Below are 13,692 nucleotides of genomic sequence, written 5' to 3' on the forward strand. Positions count from 1 at the left end.
CCTGGAGAAACATCAGCCTGGAGACCCTTGACAACCTGGTCTCATCCTGGAGAAACATCAGCCTGGAGACCCTTGACAACCTGGAGAAACATCAGCCCGGAGACCCTTGACATCCTGGAGAAACATCAGCCTGGAGACCCTTGAGAACCTGGTCTCATCAATACCAAACCGGATAAAAGATGTCAATATATAGTCTGGGATGAAATAACTAAAAATATTAATTCACAATTTTTTGACGCATCTAAAACATTTTTTGAGTAATGTATTACACCCTTTATTATGTTTTAACAAAAAATTAATTTCAAAATAATTGAAAATTTAAAAATAAACATTGACTATAAAGTTCTAACCTCTTTCTAAAATAATTGATTTAACATATTTTTTATTTTATTTATTTGAACTATAATGATCAAAAATACATATATTGACTAGAATCATGATTGAGCCAATTTTTATGGTTCACTCGTACAAAGGGCAATTTTGATAAACTTTACAAAAAATTAAAGGGCATTTATTTCAAGCTCAAAACATGTCATTTTTTATGAACTCTTGAACTAGGGGATACTTGTTTTCTCATTCCAGACCTAAAATACAAATAAAAATATTTTTTAAAATGAAATTTGCCGTAGACATCAGTACTGTAAATCCAAAAAAAATTATTTGTTTTTAAAAAGTTTTTCATGGAAAAAATGCAATAAGGTACTCCATATTTTAAGAGTTACAAGATTGAAAAGCTGTATTATCTTCTTCAATCTTCATTGTTACTCAGATCATGGTTTGTGAGACTGCGTTCCAAATTGAGCATACATATCTTTCATTAAAAGCCCATAATCATTTAAAATAACAATGAGAGTTTTAATTCATTTACCAGTTTAGTCGTCTTTGCAGAAAAGAGATGTACACTTCTTTCCCTCATTTTCTGGTGAATCATAAATCAGCTGATTGTAATTATAAAAGTTGGGCTGCTCGGCGCAGTCTAGATTGTACCACCAATCACAGACAAAATATTGCTGATTGAACATGGTTCCATTGGGACAAAGGAAGGCCGTTGATTCGCCATTGGGTTGACACATGTAGAATGCCTGAACAAAAAAATGTGCAAGTCTCATAAGGTTATGAAAGTTTGTAAAATAAAAAAAAACATGAATTTGTATTTTTCTTAAAGTACAAGTTTCAATGGAAGCATTGTTCAGGACATTCTTTGGTTTCTCTTTGATTAATTTCAAACAATGACCTTCTCTAAAAACAATGTTATAGAAATTGTATTTAAAGGCCAGGTCAGTTATGAGAAGAAAATATGTCGACTTTAGTGTCATGGACTAAAATTGTGAAAAATTATCAGAGCAAACCTTGAAGAAGGTAATTTAAATGTATTTATTGAAAGAAGGACTTTTCCCAAAATGTTTGATTATTTCTTATCACTTTACTCCGAACCCCAAATCCCAATGCAGGATTATTTTCAAAACTTTTAGATCTGCCACCCAATCCTTCCTGAACTTTTGAGCTATCACACGCTCTCCCTAAATTTTTATCTGTCATCCCACCCTCCTTAATCTTTTTACCTGTCACCCCCCACCCCCACCCTTCCTGATCATTTAACCTGCCACACACCTCCCTGATCTTTTAAGCTGCCTCCCCATCCTCCCTGATCTTTTACCTGACAATCTGCGAATGTATCTGCGAATATTCCAGGATATTCCTGAGCTGAACAAGAGAACTGAGTATCAGGAACAGAGTTAAATGTTGGATAATCTACTCCGGCAACACCAGGGATAGGGTTCATGACCATCTCTCCGTTAGGTCCTAAACAAACGTAATTAATCGATAAACACAGGATTTATGAGTTTAACTTGCTACGTTTGTAAATTATGAAATGTCCATTAACTGGTATGGTGATTTCTCATTAGTTGAATATTAAGATTCTTGATCCATAAATGGTTCAATTTAAGAACTTTGGACAATTAGAGATAATAAATTATATGTAGGATGTGTTAAAATCAGGTGAAGATGGCTTCTGAAACAGGATTGTCCGAATGTCGTACTATCCGAAAATATACTGACGTATTAAGAAGAACAACTTGAACTCAATAAATCTCGTTTTGAACAAATAATGTCCAGCTCCTGCTCAGATAAAAAAAAAATCTACTTTGCATCATTTAAACTAATCCCAGTTTCTATCATTTTAATATCTGAAATGGTAAGTTTTGTATAAAGCTTGCTTCATCTATAAACTATTAAACTTGGTATCCATCGCTGAAAATATTGCTACAGTGGTAGGCGATTACATCAATACAATGAATCTTACTTTCGATTTCAATTTTTATTAATATCAAGCTAGCTGTTAAACCGCATGGATACACAAAAACATTGAAGTCAAGAGAGGCTGCATCTTTGATTACTTGTAAACTTGTAATTTGAAAAAAGTTAGTTAACAATCAAAACTCAAATAATTGTATTGATATAATCGCTTACCACTGTGTGAAGCGATTAAGAACTTGATCCGAAAAATACTTATTAACATCAACTTACCAAACATATTCTCCAGAGTTATCCGAACTCCAAGAGGGGTCAACTCAGGGAGTCCATTAGGGAACCCTTCGACTGGGTTCCCCTTCACCTGGCGGCCTAAAACAGCAACAAGGCCATTGTCAACGAAAGTAAGTGCTGGAGATTGCTGTTTAGGAAATCTAAAAAGCTGGAAGTTTCACAAACATTTCCTGTAATTGCATGTACCTTTAAAATGTCTTTTTGACTCAGGTATATGCTTTCGATCAATAAATCAATTTTTTATATTGATTGATTGAATAATTTGGTTGTAAAATGTTGGTGAAACTTCCCGTGGTTTAGGACTACTAGGATTGCGAGAGGAAAGGATAGAGTTAAAGGAATTGGTCTTAGGTCTAGGATCAGATCTGAAGGAATTGGATTGAGGATTAGGAGAGGGTCTGGGAGTAGAAACAAATTGGATTGGTTGGATCAAACGAATGGATCCAACAGTTGAAGAGAAGGTTATTGGAGAAGCCGTAACAGTTCTGAAAAAAAAAATTGGAAAGATAGAATTTTAAATTATTAACTGTAATAATTTGAAAACCTTTGAGCACTTGATGATGAAACAGATAAAGATCTAGCTGTGGCAGATTCACTGTTGGTAAATCAAGATTTTATTGATTAATTGATTTTGAGATAAATGGATACTAGCTGATATCCACCTTTTAACAATCTAAAATAGTGCATTGCATGATAAGCATAATCATTGAAAAATTAAATTTTTTTCAAGATTATATTTTAAATCTAGTGCAAAAGAAAAAATGGTCAATCGATTTATCAGTCAATCAATCAATCAATAAACAATCAAAAGGCCTAAAGTCGTCTTCGCTCTTGCGCACAGATTGTCGCGCGGCAGCCTCTAACAGTTCTGCGCCCTGGTCTGACTCTAGAAACCTATTCAGCGCCTCGAGCGCTTGTACACCAGTCATCTCCTGGGTAATTATTAGAAATTTACACTTTATGCAAATTTTCAGAAATATTCAACTTCAATAAAATGTTTAAAGCAGTCAAATCACAAATAATGTTTTTTTTTTAAATAAGCATCAATCTAAGGTTTTTAAGCATTTCATGTGTTCCGGCTATTTACATGCCTTTATTTTTGATTCCTAGAAAGATTTTAGAGTTTCAATTTTTCTGTACTTTTCATTTTTCATCTTAGACAATGTTTTTCATACAAAGGACTCAAATTTATAGCAACAATTTTCTTTTTTGATAAAATTTAAATTTTTGTTTAAAACCCCGAACCTTGTCATCCTGTCGGAAAACCAGTTTTCCTTTCATCTTTTGAGTTTTTTTCGGGCTCCGAAGCTTTTCTGATCTAAGATCTGATGGGAGAATTACTTCCATTGAACTTCTAAACCAAGGCTTTGAAATTTAGCTAAATAAAAGAAAAATATAGCTTTTTGACAAAACTTGTACAAACATAATACTGGTAGCCTTGTGATGAAATAAAAAAATGTAGAAAATAATTTAAAGTGAGAATTGAGAATTTACAATTATCATTCTTACTACTTGTTTTAACGAAATGCTTTAAAAATATTTAATAACTGTTATTTTGGAAGCTTGGACATAAACTGATCATCTTGCTTTTCTTCACAAAATTTAAAGCAGCGTACTTTATGCAGTATATCGTGTACAGATATGTAAACATACGCTCAACTTCATTATAAAGAAATAAATCATCCAGCAAGTATGATAAATGGCCCTTTTAAATCAGAAGTTCGGTTTAGAATTTTGAGAGGTGAAAATAAAACATTTTTAAGAAACTTTCAAAGACTGATTTCCCTTGAATCCTCCCCAGGTAGGAAGAGTTTGTTATCAGGTTCAGGATATGAGTATCCTAAACAGTGGAAATTATTCAAATTCTACAGGGTTACCCACAAAGAGTGAGACTGCAAAGACGACTTCAAACATAACGATCCCAAGCTTAAATTGAGTCTTCTGTCTTGAATACATTATTTAAATTGATTATTTGATGAGTTGTTGACTTTTCTAGAAAAAATTTAGTCAATTCTAAAATTAAAAGGATTACTGCAATTATTTTATAATTAATCTATGAGAATTGAAAACTAATTTACTTTTTAATAATGTATTTTTGGCATAAAATAATGCAATCTAAGCTGGAAACTTTAGAATGGTGGATATCGGGATTAATGCTTGATCCATTCTTTTTTTCAATCTCCAGATTAAGTATGGCTTGTTCTCCTCATGTTATTAATCTCCAGATTAATTAACCGATCGGGATTAAGGATATCCCATTCTAAAGTTTTCAGCTCTGTTGATATTAGGGTTAAGATTTTTAAATGTATGATAGCTGAAAAGCTGATACTGCAAAAAAATCTTTAATTTCTATACCTGGCAAATTTAACTGAGGACTTCTTTTAAACGGACCCAAACTAGCCTGATATTAGAAAATGATTAGAAAAGGACAGTAAGCGTAATTTGATGTGAACCTTCATTGATAAAATGGTATATGTCCGATTCACAACAGTACCTTTTAAACTGTTGACTGATCAACGAAGGAAGAGATGTACGTTTTTTTATCTTTAAGACGGTGTTTAAATTGCCTTTAAATTGAAGTGTACGGTGATGTACACTGTGAATGCAATACAACTGACGTTGTACATGATTTCTCGGAAATCCAGAATATTCTAACTGCATCGCGGTTTTCAGTTTTCAAAAATATGGATGTATTTTTGAAGAAAAAAATTCTACAACTTCTAGAATCTAAACATTAAAGTTTCCTGTTAAATTCAATTACTCGCGTTTCTGTAGATAAATAAGGATCCTTGATCAACCAAAGGTTTAAAAAGGGTACTGTTGTAAATTCAACACACCACTCCACAAATGAAATTACGCACCCAGTCCCTTTAAATGAAAAAAAATAATATCCTAAAAATTTCTTTATTTGATAAAAATTGACGAACTGTGGTTTACTAACTGAATGTTCTGTTTCTTTAATTAAAGTTTTAATAAAAGTTATTGTTTGTTAACTTTCCAAGTAATGGAATTTTAATAATGAGTTTTATTCTTTGATTATTAAGAAGACTCCAGGTAGAAGATCAGAGGAGTAGATAATAATCAATTTCAAGAAAATATTTTTATATTAATTTGTGTTTCACGGATTGAGGAGTTAAACGCATTAAATTGAAGGTTACTGCTGTGAAATGTCTAGAGTTTGGGATTTGAATATTAGCTCTATTCAAAAGATCAATTTATTTTTTTACAAAGTATTGCCCTTGGTCTTGCACAGTTTTAAGAAACCTTATTCAATTAAAGATTGAACAAAATTAATAATTCACCATATTTTAAATTGTCTTTCAAACTTATTTTAAACTTAAGTTTGTTTTCTCCGAAAAATATTGAAAAAAATAATATTTACCTGAGTAATTTGTTCATATTCTGGTTCATTAAACTCCAATTTGTCTTGTATGGAACCAAACTGGGGCGGTCTGAACTGATCATTTTTTCGCTGGATTTTCTCTCGCGATTTTTTCCCGGAAAATCTGTCAAAAAATCCTGGATTTTCTTCAACAACATGGCGTCTTTCCGTTTCCGGCTGGGAGCCCGGTAATAGGACTGAAGAGAAGGATTGTGCAGGACTGAAAATTAAATGATTTTTTATTTATTGTTCACAAACAAAAACTTCATTTGTAAGTGATTAAAAAATACTAATATATAAAATAATTATAATTCTTTTTACGCTTTTCTCTCTTGAAAACAATTAAATGCTGTCAATTTTATTTCCTTTCTCTGTTGCATAAATCGTCAAGTCTCTTTTATTAAAAACCCGCAATTTAAGATTATGTTTCGCTGGAAAACAAAAAGTATCTTCTGGTCCTAGGTTCAAACAAATATTTAAAAGCTACGGTTGCATATCTGACATGAACAATAAAAAAGTAGTGTCACTTAAAATTACATGGACAGTCCCTTTAAGATAATAAATATACCTTATAAATGAAGAGATTGCTGAATAGATGTTGTCGAATGCTGAGTTCCTTTCTTCGAAAAAATGTTCATATTTTTTCTAGTGAATTTCCTCTTTGGTCTTCTATTGTCAGAGTTTTAGTGAAAGAAGACATATAAATTATAAATTGAAGTTTTTTACTATTTAAAGCTATAATATATATATATTCATGCATGTAAACAAAGCAAACTTCATTGCACTGCACTGTACTAAACCGCAATTACTGTACATGGGTGTTGTACGGTACTTGATTGCAATTTATTTTAAACCAAAGATAAATATTTAGATATTAAGTGGAAATTTTTTTAAAAGCACACTTCCTTAAATCTAAATATAACTGTACATGAATAGGGTGTCCAAATTCAGATTATTTCTAAATGATTTAATAATTTTTGGACACCCTGTTAAAAGGTGGATAGATGAAGAAGGCTATTTAAAGTTTACCATGTCTATCTAATTTTTTAACTAATTTGTTTTCAAAATATTTAGAAATTACTTGTTCTAGTATCAGGAGAGGGAGAAGATGTCACCAGACTTGTGCAAACAACTCCTGAAATTAATATTTTGTAGAAATAAAAAAATTAACAGAAAAAAAAACTTCAATATCGATATTCTCATCCGTTTTGCAGTCAATAGTATAGGTATTCATATTGAGATATATTTGCATAACCATCAAAGGACCATGGATTTAATGAATTTGAGTTAGGTCTATAGAGACAAAGTTGAACCATGTTTATCTTGAATCGGTGGTTCAGGATTTGTCCACATCAGCACTACTGATAGTTGAATCGGTGGTAGGTAGTTCAGCGTTCTAGCTCAAAATCATTAAATTCGGCCCCTGAACTACGCATCCCAATTTATTGTAATCTCTAGATGTTAAAAATTAAAACAAAACTGATTTAAAGCCATATAAGAATTTAAAGACACCAATCTTAAAAGTCGTCTTCATATTGTATAAAATAATTTTATCCCGAAAGATCCTTGTACACTGTACAGTGTACAAAGTACACAACAGTATGCAGTACGAAATAAAGTGTTGTTTAAAAACTAAAAAAGAGTAAAAGCACAAGAATAAAATTTTACTAATAATATTTATTTTGGTTCAATAATAGATATATTCACTAATTCAAACATAAATATGAAACTTAAAATGCAATAGAGAAATTTTTTATTTTTTTTTCTTCTAGGAAACTTGAAACATAACATCAAACAGTTTAAGAGCTTTAGTTAGATTATGTAAAATTCAACCTGCCTATAATTTACTTTTCGATCGGAAAATATCTTTTTTTTAAGGAATTAATCTATTTAATTCTACGCTCATCTTCTGCTAATTTAGTAAAACATTTTGTTATAAACACAAAAGTGAAAATTAATAAATTAAATTAATTAATTAATTAAACTAGCTGAAGTGAACGATGTTGCCAAGGTTTAAAAACAAAAATCGATGGGTTTCCTCAAACAAAATTAGTCAATTTGGTCCAGCCCTTCGGCCAGCCATAACGAACAAATGCATTTATGAGCGCAGAACTTTATTAATTAGAAAAAAACAGATAATCATGATTTTACTGAACAAAGGAACTGAGTTCTTGTAACAAATCCAAATGTTCTAATCCCAATATCTTTACATTCTAATGAAATTAACCATAGATATTTCAAACTATGAATTATGTTAAGTAATCTTTGTTTGAAATATCAAAGGTTTACTTCATCAGGTTGCAATGATATAGGGCTTAACAATTTTGAGTTTGTGGCAAAAACTCAACTCCTTTTAGTTTGAATTTGATTATTTTGGGGTAAAAGTATAATGAGTCTAAAATGAAAATATTTAAAAGATCATATATATTTGAAAGATCATATTATATACATATATTAACCACAAACTATTAAAGGGGGAGGCTAAATCAGAATTGAATTTGATTTTAATCTGTATTTACTTTATTTTAATGTTTCTCATCATCTGAGAAAATGAAAGCAATTCAAAGGTTGCAAATTCTTAAACAAAAATTGATACAAATTTTGCCGATTACTTGTTTAGAATTTATAAAAATTGTCGTTTTTATTAACCCTCAAAATTTTTTATCCTTCAATCTGTCTGATTTATTACTGATGAGTAAAGTAGAATGGATAAACAGTTATGTTTCCATTTTGTTCCACTCTACTGGATTAAATAATAATTATTATTATTGCCATGTGTAAAGTTGTAAACCAAAGTGAAGTTTTTTATTCAAGCATTTGAATAACTGTTACAATAATAATGAAAATACTGATGTTTAAAGGGACCGTTCACTTATTTAGGTAATTTCAGGGTAAACTAAACAGCCTATTCGCTGTTGATTGGTAATAGTCTTACTTTTCAAAGACAACTGTGGCCGGAGAAAAAGCCGATTTTTCGTTCAGAATTCGAGCGCAAAGGGACGGTCCCCCTCTCATAGACACTATTTGATGTTTTTTTCAGTATATGTTGTGAATCAAAATAAATTTCGAATATAAAATTAAACTGTAGTATCTAATCGTTAATTGTAAATGTCATTATTTTTTGATTTTTTTTGTTTTTTAACTTTCTATTTCTAAAATAACACTATTTTATCGCATTCAAAATTTTGTATTGCCTGTGTAAAAAACTGAATTGAACGCGGCATGAAAAATGAAAAGTTGTGCACATACGGGAACAAAATCTACAAAATCTACGAACCAAAATACGAGTAATGATTAATTGATTGTCGTAGAGACGTCGTCTTTGTATACACATTTTACATGCTTTAATACGAAAAACGTAAATTTCTTGCTAACTCAAATCCCAAAAGTAAGGACTACATAATTAAAAACTATTTTGTCAATCCCGCTCTGAAAGACGGGTATTTAACTCTCGAGTTTTTTTTTCAACACCCTTTCATGTAGAAACAGATTTAACCAGTAAAAGTTCACTTTAATGACGGCCTAGGGCTTTTTAAATTATTAATCAAAATGTTGAATTTGGCCTTTCGTCTGAAATATAGTTTTTAAATGATTTATTAAAAAAACGATTTTATTTTTTAAAATAAGATGATACTAATAATAATATTACAACTGATTAGAATGAAAATCATGACACTAATAAAATACAGTGTATAATTAGTAATAGTGATGGGAGATAGATTAGTTCGTTTTTAAAAAACTTTTAAGGCTTTTTAAATATTATTTTCAAAATTGTTTATTCTGAAAATTTGCTTTACTTACAAATGCCGAATTTAAAGCATTTGAACCGCCGCTTAAATTTTAGACGCGGCTAAAATATTGCTGGTTCCTCTTAAAATTGTATTCCATGTTTCAAAATTTAAACCGGCGCTAAATTGAAACCAGTTTTTGGCGGATTTGGGACGCAGCTCAAATTCATTAAATTCGGACTCTGGACTCTGAAAAAATGTATGCCAAAAAACTAACCAAAATTTTTTACAGAACACATATTAATTTGAAATGTTGAAAGTTCATAGTCCTAAAACATGAGAAACGAACCAAAAAAAACAAGCTCTGTCCGATCATGCTATGATCAAAACAGAGAGGCCGAATTTAAAGATTTTGAACCGCCGCTTAAATTTTAGACGCGGCTAAAATATTACTGGTTTCTCTTAAAATTTTATTCCATGTTTCAAACTTTAAGCCGGCGCTAAATTGAAACCAGTTTTTGGTGGATTTGAGACGCGGCTTAAATTCATTAAATTCGGGCTCTGACAAGACAAATAAATTATAACCAAGAATGATCTCGAATATGCATGGCCAGTTTAAATAAAGACATTTATTCAAAACAATTTTTAGACTTTTATATTAATATTTTTTAAATTAAAAATTACAGTACGTCCTTATAATGCATATTTGTTATTGTATCCGGTTTTCCTTAGATTATCATGTTTGTTATGACACCCTTGTAACTGCACGGTAAATTAAACGTTGTAACCGCGTGAATAATTGCTGTTGTGGTTAAAATATGCTGTTATCACAGTGTATTGTATGTGAACAAGTGAGGTTCTAACATGCTACATCTGTCATATCACATAAAGATTATCATCTTCCGGGAAGGAGATTTAATCAACAGTTTTTTTAATCAACGACATTTTTTTCAAAGAAATAATTTTAGTTAACCAGGTTCAGAATCAAGGTATTATTTGAAAACACAGATATGAACTTGTAATAAAAACAACAGATGGTGTTAGTGTCTTGTGTCCTAGTGTCCACTGCTTAACCTTTCATTAATTGTGTTTATTACAATGAAAGAACAGTGTTAAAAGGCAAAAAGTAAACCGTTTTCTAATCTTTCTAATTTATTTCTTTTAATCAAATATTCTCTCTATAAATGGACTTTCATTTTATATTGAAAAACTAAAGTTCCTAAATTTATCATTAAATTGACATTAGATATTTTAAATAAAAACTATTATAAATCGTGTATGTCCATTGTAAATTATTAATATTTTAACAAATTTATTTTGAGTTAGATTTAAACCTATAATGTTATATTTGAATTATTGAAGTGTAACCAAACAAAATTGATTTTCTTAACTTTGCCGTATAAAATCAGAACTAGAAGCGATACAAGGTCACAAAGGATATTTTTCAGAAAAATACTTTTCAGAAAAATACAAACAAATTCTAGTTAAAGATAAACAGCTTGTAGTTTGATTGACCTTGGAAGAAGATGGTTTGAAGGGAAAATGTTGTTTAAATTGTAAACATTGAAAATACAATTTAAAATAAAATCCCACGCTGTTGGATTTAACTTTATTATAACACTTTAATTATACATTGCAAGTATGACTGGACATTGTACGAGTAAATTTTTGTAAACATCCCGTGAACTGAATTTAATGAATTGGAGAGGTCGCTGAACTGCATACCGCCGGTCAAATTCTTAATCACCGATTTAAATCCTCAAGAAACTTTAACCTTGAATCGTTGTTCAAAATTTGCAACCAGAGTCCGAATTAAATGAATTTGAGCCGCGTCTCAAATCCCGTAAAAACCGGTTTCAATTGAGCGCCGGCTGAAATATTGAAACATTGAATAAGATTTTAAGTGGAAACCAACCATATTTGAGCCGCAGCTTAAATTTAAGCCGCGGCTCAAATTGTTTAAATTCCGTCTTAGTTGTCGTATACCTTTGATATTTCAAACTATGAATTTTGTCAGATCAAATAAAAAAGGTTTACTTCATCAGGTTGCAAAGTTATAGGGATTATTAAATTCGAGATTGTGGCAAGAGCACAGTTTCTTTGGCAAAAAACTGCTTACTCGTCACAAACTCTAATTTTCTACTACTTATATCTTTGCAACTTGATGATGTAAACCTTTGATATTCATAACTTTGAATATTTAATCTAAGAAGAAAAATGCAAGGTCTTTAAAAATATTCTGAAAATGAAACCAATACACTCACCATTTTTAGATTAGGACACAACAATACTAAATCAATTATCAAAAGAGACAAACAAGAATATCTCTACCTTCCATCTTGAAAAAAACTTTTACTGTTTCCTTTTACCTGCTAAAATATGTTTCATTATTCCGACCATCATTATTTATCTGAAAAAAGAAACATTTTTTAAAAAGTTTTTAGCTAAAAAAGTCATTGTTGCAATTGTTGCCACCAATTTTTCGCAAAAGATTTGAGTTTTGCCACAAATTCTGATTTTACAATATGCAACCCGTTTTTCAAGACCTTTGATATTTCAAACTATTAATTATGTTAGATCAAATAGTCTAAGTTTGAAATATCAAAGGTTTACACCATAGAGTTGCAAAGATATAGGGGTTAGAAAATGCGAGTTTGTGGAAAAAAACTTACTTCCTTTGTATTTTAGTTTTATGGTATAATATTCATCAAGTTTAAAACTTTTAAATTAGCTAAATAATATATTCATATCTGAAATTTTGTGCTGGAAGTGGAAATTCATGCTAATAAAAAGAAAGAAATAAGATGACAAGAAATCCACTTTGTCCTTGTCACCAGCTTATAAATTTAAAAAAAGGAAAAAACTTCTTTTTGTATAATTTGCCTTGAAACAATGATATCAATCTAAAATTTCTTCAACCATTGTCTTGTTATCAAGAACAGTGAGCAAAGAGATACTTTGTACACGTCTTTCCTACTCTCCGTCCGGGGAACAACTGACTTGAACAGTTTGGTAGCATCTCCGAACCGTACTCCGCGAAGCCTTTCAACCATAGACAAGACTTCAGGTTNGCTACCAGATGTTCATTTTTCATCTATCTATCTGCATCGATGGTGTTGTTATATTCTATAATCATCTGTTTCTGACTAATTTAAATGTCATGGTTTTATCATGATATTTTATCAAGTTATACGATATTAAGCCTTCAAAATGTTTAAGCTTAACATTTTTTTTTATACTGCAAAGCATTTTTTAACATTTGCATGGGTTCTTGAGTTCTCATTACGAAAAATTATTTATTTCTGTGCCGAGCGCTTGAGCCACAATTCTAGAATAATTTCGGGCAATATCATAACTTTACCCAAACATCAAATAGTAAAATTACTAATGTATTTTCTGACCCCTCTTTCTTTTACAAAATTCTATGTTTTGCGTTAAATCGGGTGATAATTTAATTATAAATTTTAAGCATTTAATTCAATCTCATTTTGGTCAAATGCAGTTAGATGAGTTGGCTTAGATCATATAGTCACTGATTATTAAACAAAGAAGAATTATATAATTATAATTATATATAAGAGAATTATCAGAGATGAGAGGTTTTAGAGATTTATCGAGATGCGAGGTTTCAGAGAATTATCAGAGATGGGAGAATTCAGAGAATTAACAGAGTTCTGAGGTTTCAGAGAATTTACAGAGATGGAAGGCTTCAGAAAATTATCAGAGATGGGATGTTTCAGAGAATTTAAAGAGATGGAAGGTTTCAGAGAAGTATTAGAGATGGGAGAATTCAGAGAATTATCAGAGATGAGAGGTTTCAGAGAATTATTAGAGATGGGAGAATTCAGAGAATTAACAGAGTTCTGTGGTTTCAGAGAATTTACAGAGATGGAAGGTTTCAGAGAATTATCAGAGATGGGATGTTTCAGAGAATTTAAAGAGATGGAAGGTTTCAGAGAAGTATTAGAGATGGGAGAATTCAGAGAATTATCAGAGATGAGAGGTTTTAGAGATTTATCGAGATGCGAGGTTTCA

At 30.7% G+C, this 13,692-nt stretch overlaps 1 protein-coding gene across 1 annotated transcript; it reads right to left on the bottom strand.

Moving 5' to 3' along the window:
* Positions 1-376: 376 nt before the first annotated feature.
* On the bottom strand, positions 377-12,063 carry LOC111706376 (uncharacterized). The gene is made up of 14 exons (XM_023479237.1): positions 12,027-12,063; positions 7,011-7,064; positions 6,498-6,549; positions 5,930-6,149; positions 4,903-4,948; positions 4,333-4,387; positions 3,793-3,901; positions 3,361-3,479; positions 3,092-3,142; positions 2,838-3,032; positions 2,530-2,687; positions 1,658-1,803; positions 869-1,082; positions 377-584 (listed from the first exon to the last, which is right to left on the bottom strand). Exons 1-13 carry the CDS (start codon positions 12,058-12,060, stop codon positions 873-875), a joined length of 1,449 nt encoding a protein of 482 aa, XP_023335005.1. The 5' UTR covers positions 12,061-12,063; the 3' UTR covers positions 377-584; positions 869-872.
* Positions 12,064-13,692: the final 1,629 nt, after the last annotated feature.

This window comes from Eurytemora carolleeae, unplaced genomic scaffold (assembly GCF_000591075.1).
Source record: "Eurytemora carolleeae unplaced genomic scaffold, Eaff_2.0 scaffold640, whole genome shotgun sequence".
In the NCBI taxonomy this organism is placed as follows: domain Eukaryota; kingdom Metazoa; phylum Arthropoda; class Copepoda; order Calanoida; family Temoridae; genus Eurytemora; species Eurytemora carolleeae.

What these genes read in the sequence shown, in the direction of transcription:
- LOC111706376 (XM_023479237.1), bottom strand. Translation starts at nt 12,060, where the DNA reads ATGATGGTCGGAATAATGAAACATATTTTAGCAG. An exon ending in AATATGAACAAATTACTCAG is followed by an intron (nt 4,949 to 5,929) that starts GTAAATATTATT and finishes TTCTAATATCAG; the next exon opens with GCTAGTTTGGGTCCGTTTAA. An exon ending in AAGAGCGAAGACGACTTTAG is followed by an intron (nt 3,143 to 3,360) that starts GCCTTTTGATTG and finishes ATTTACCAACAG; the next exon opens with TGAATCTGCCACAGCTAGAT.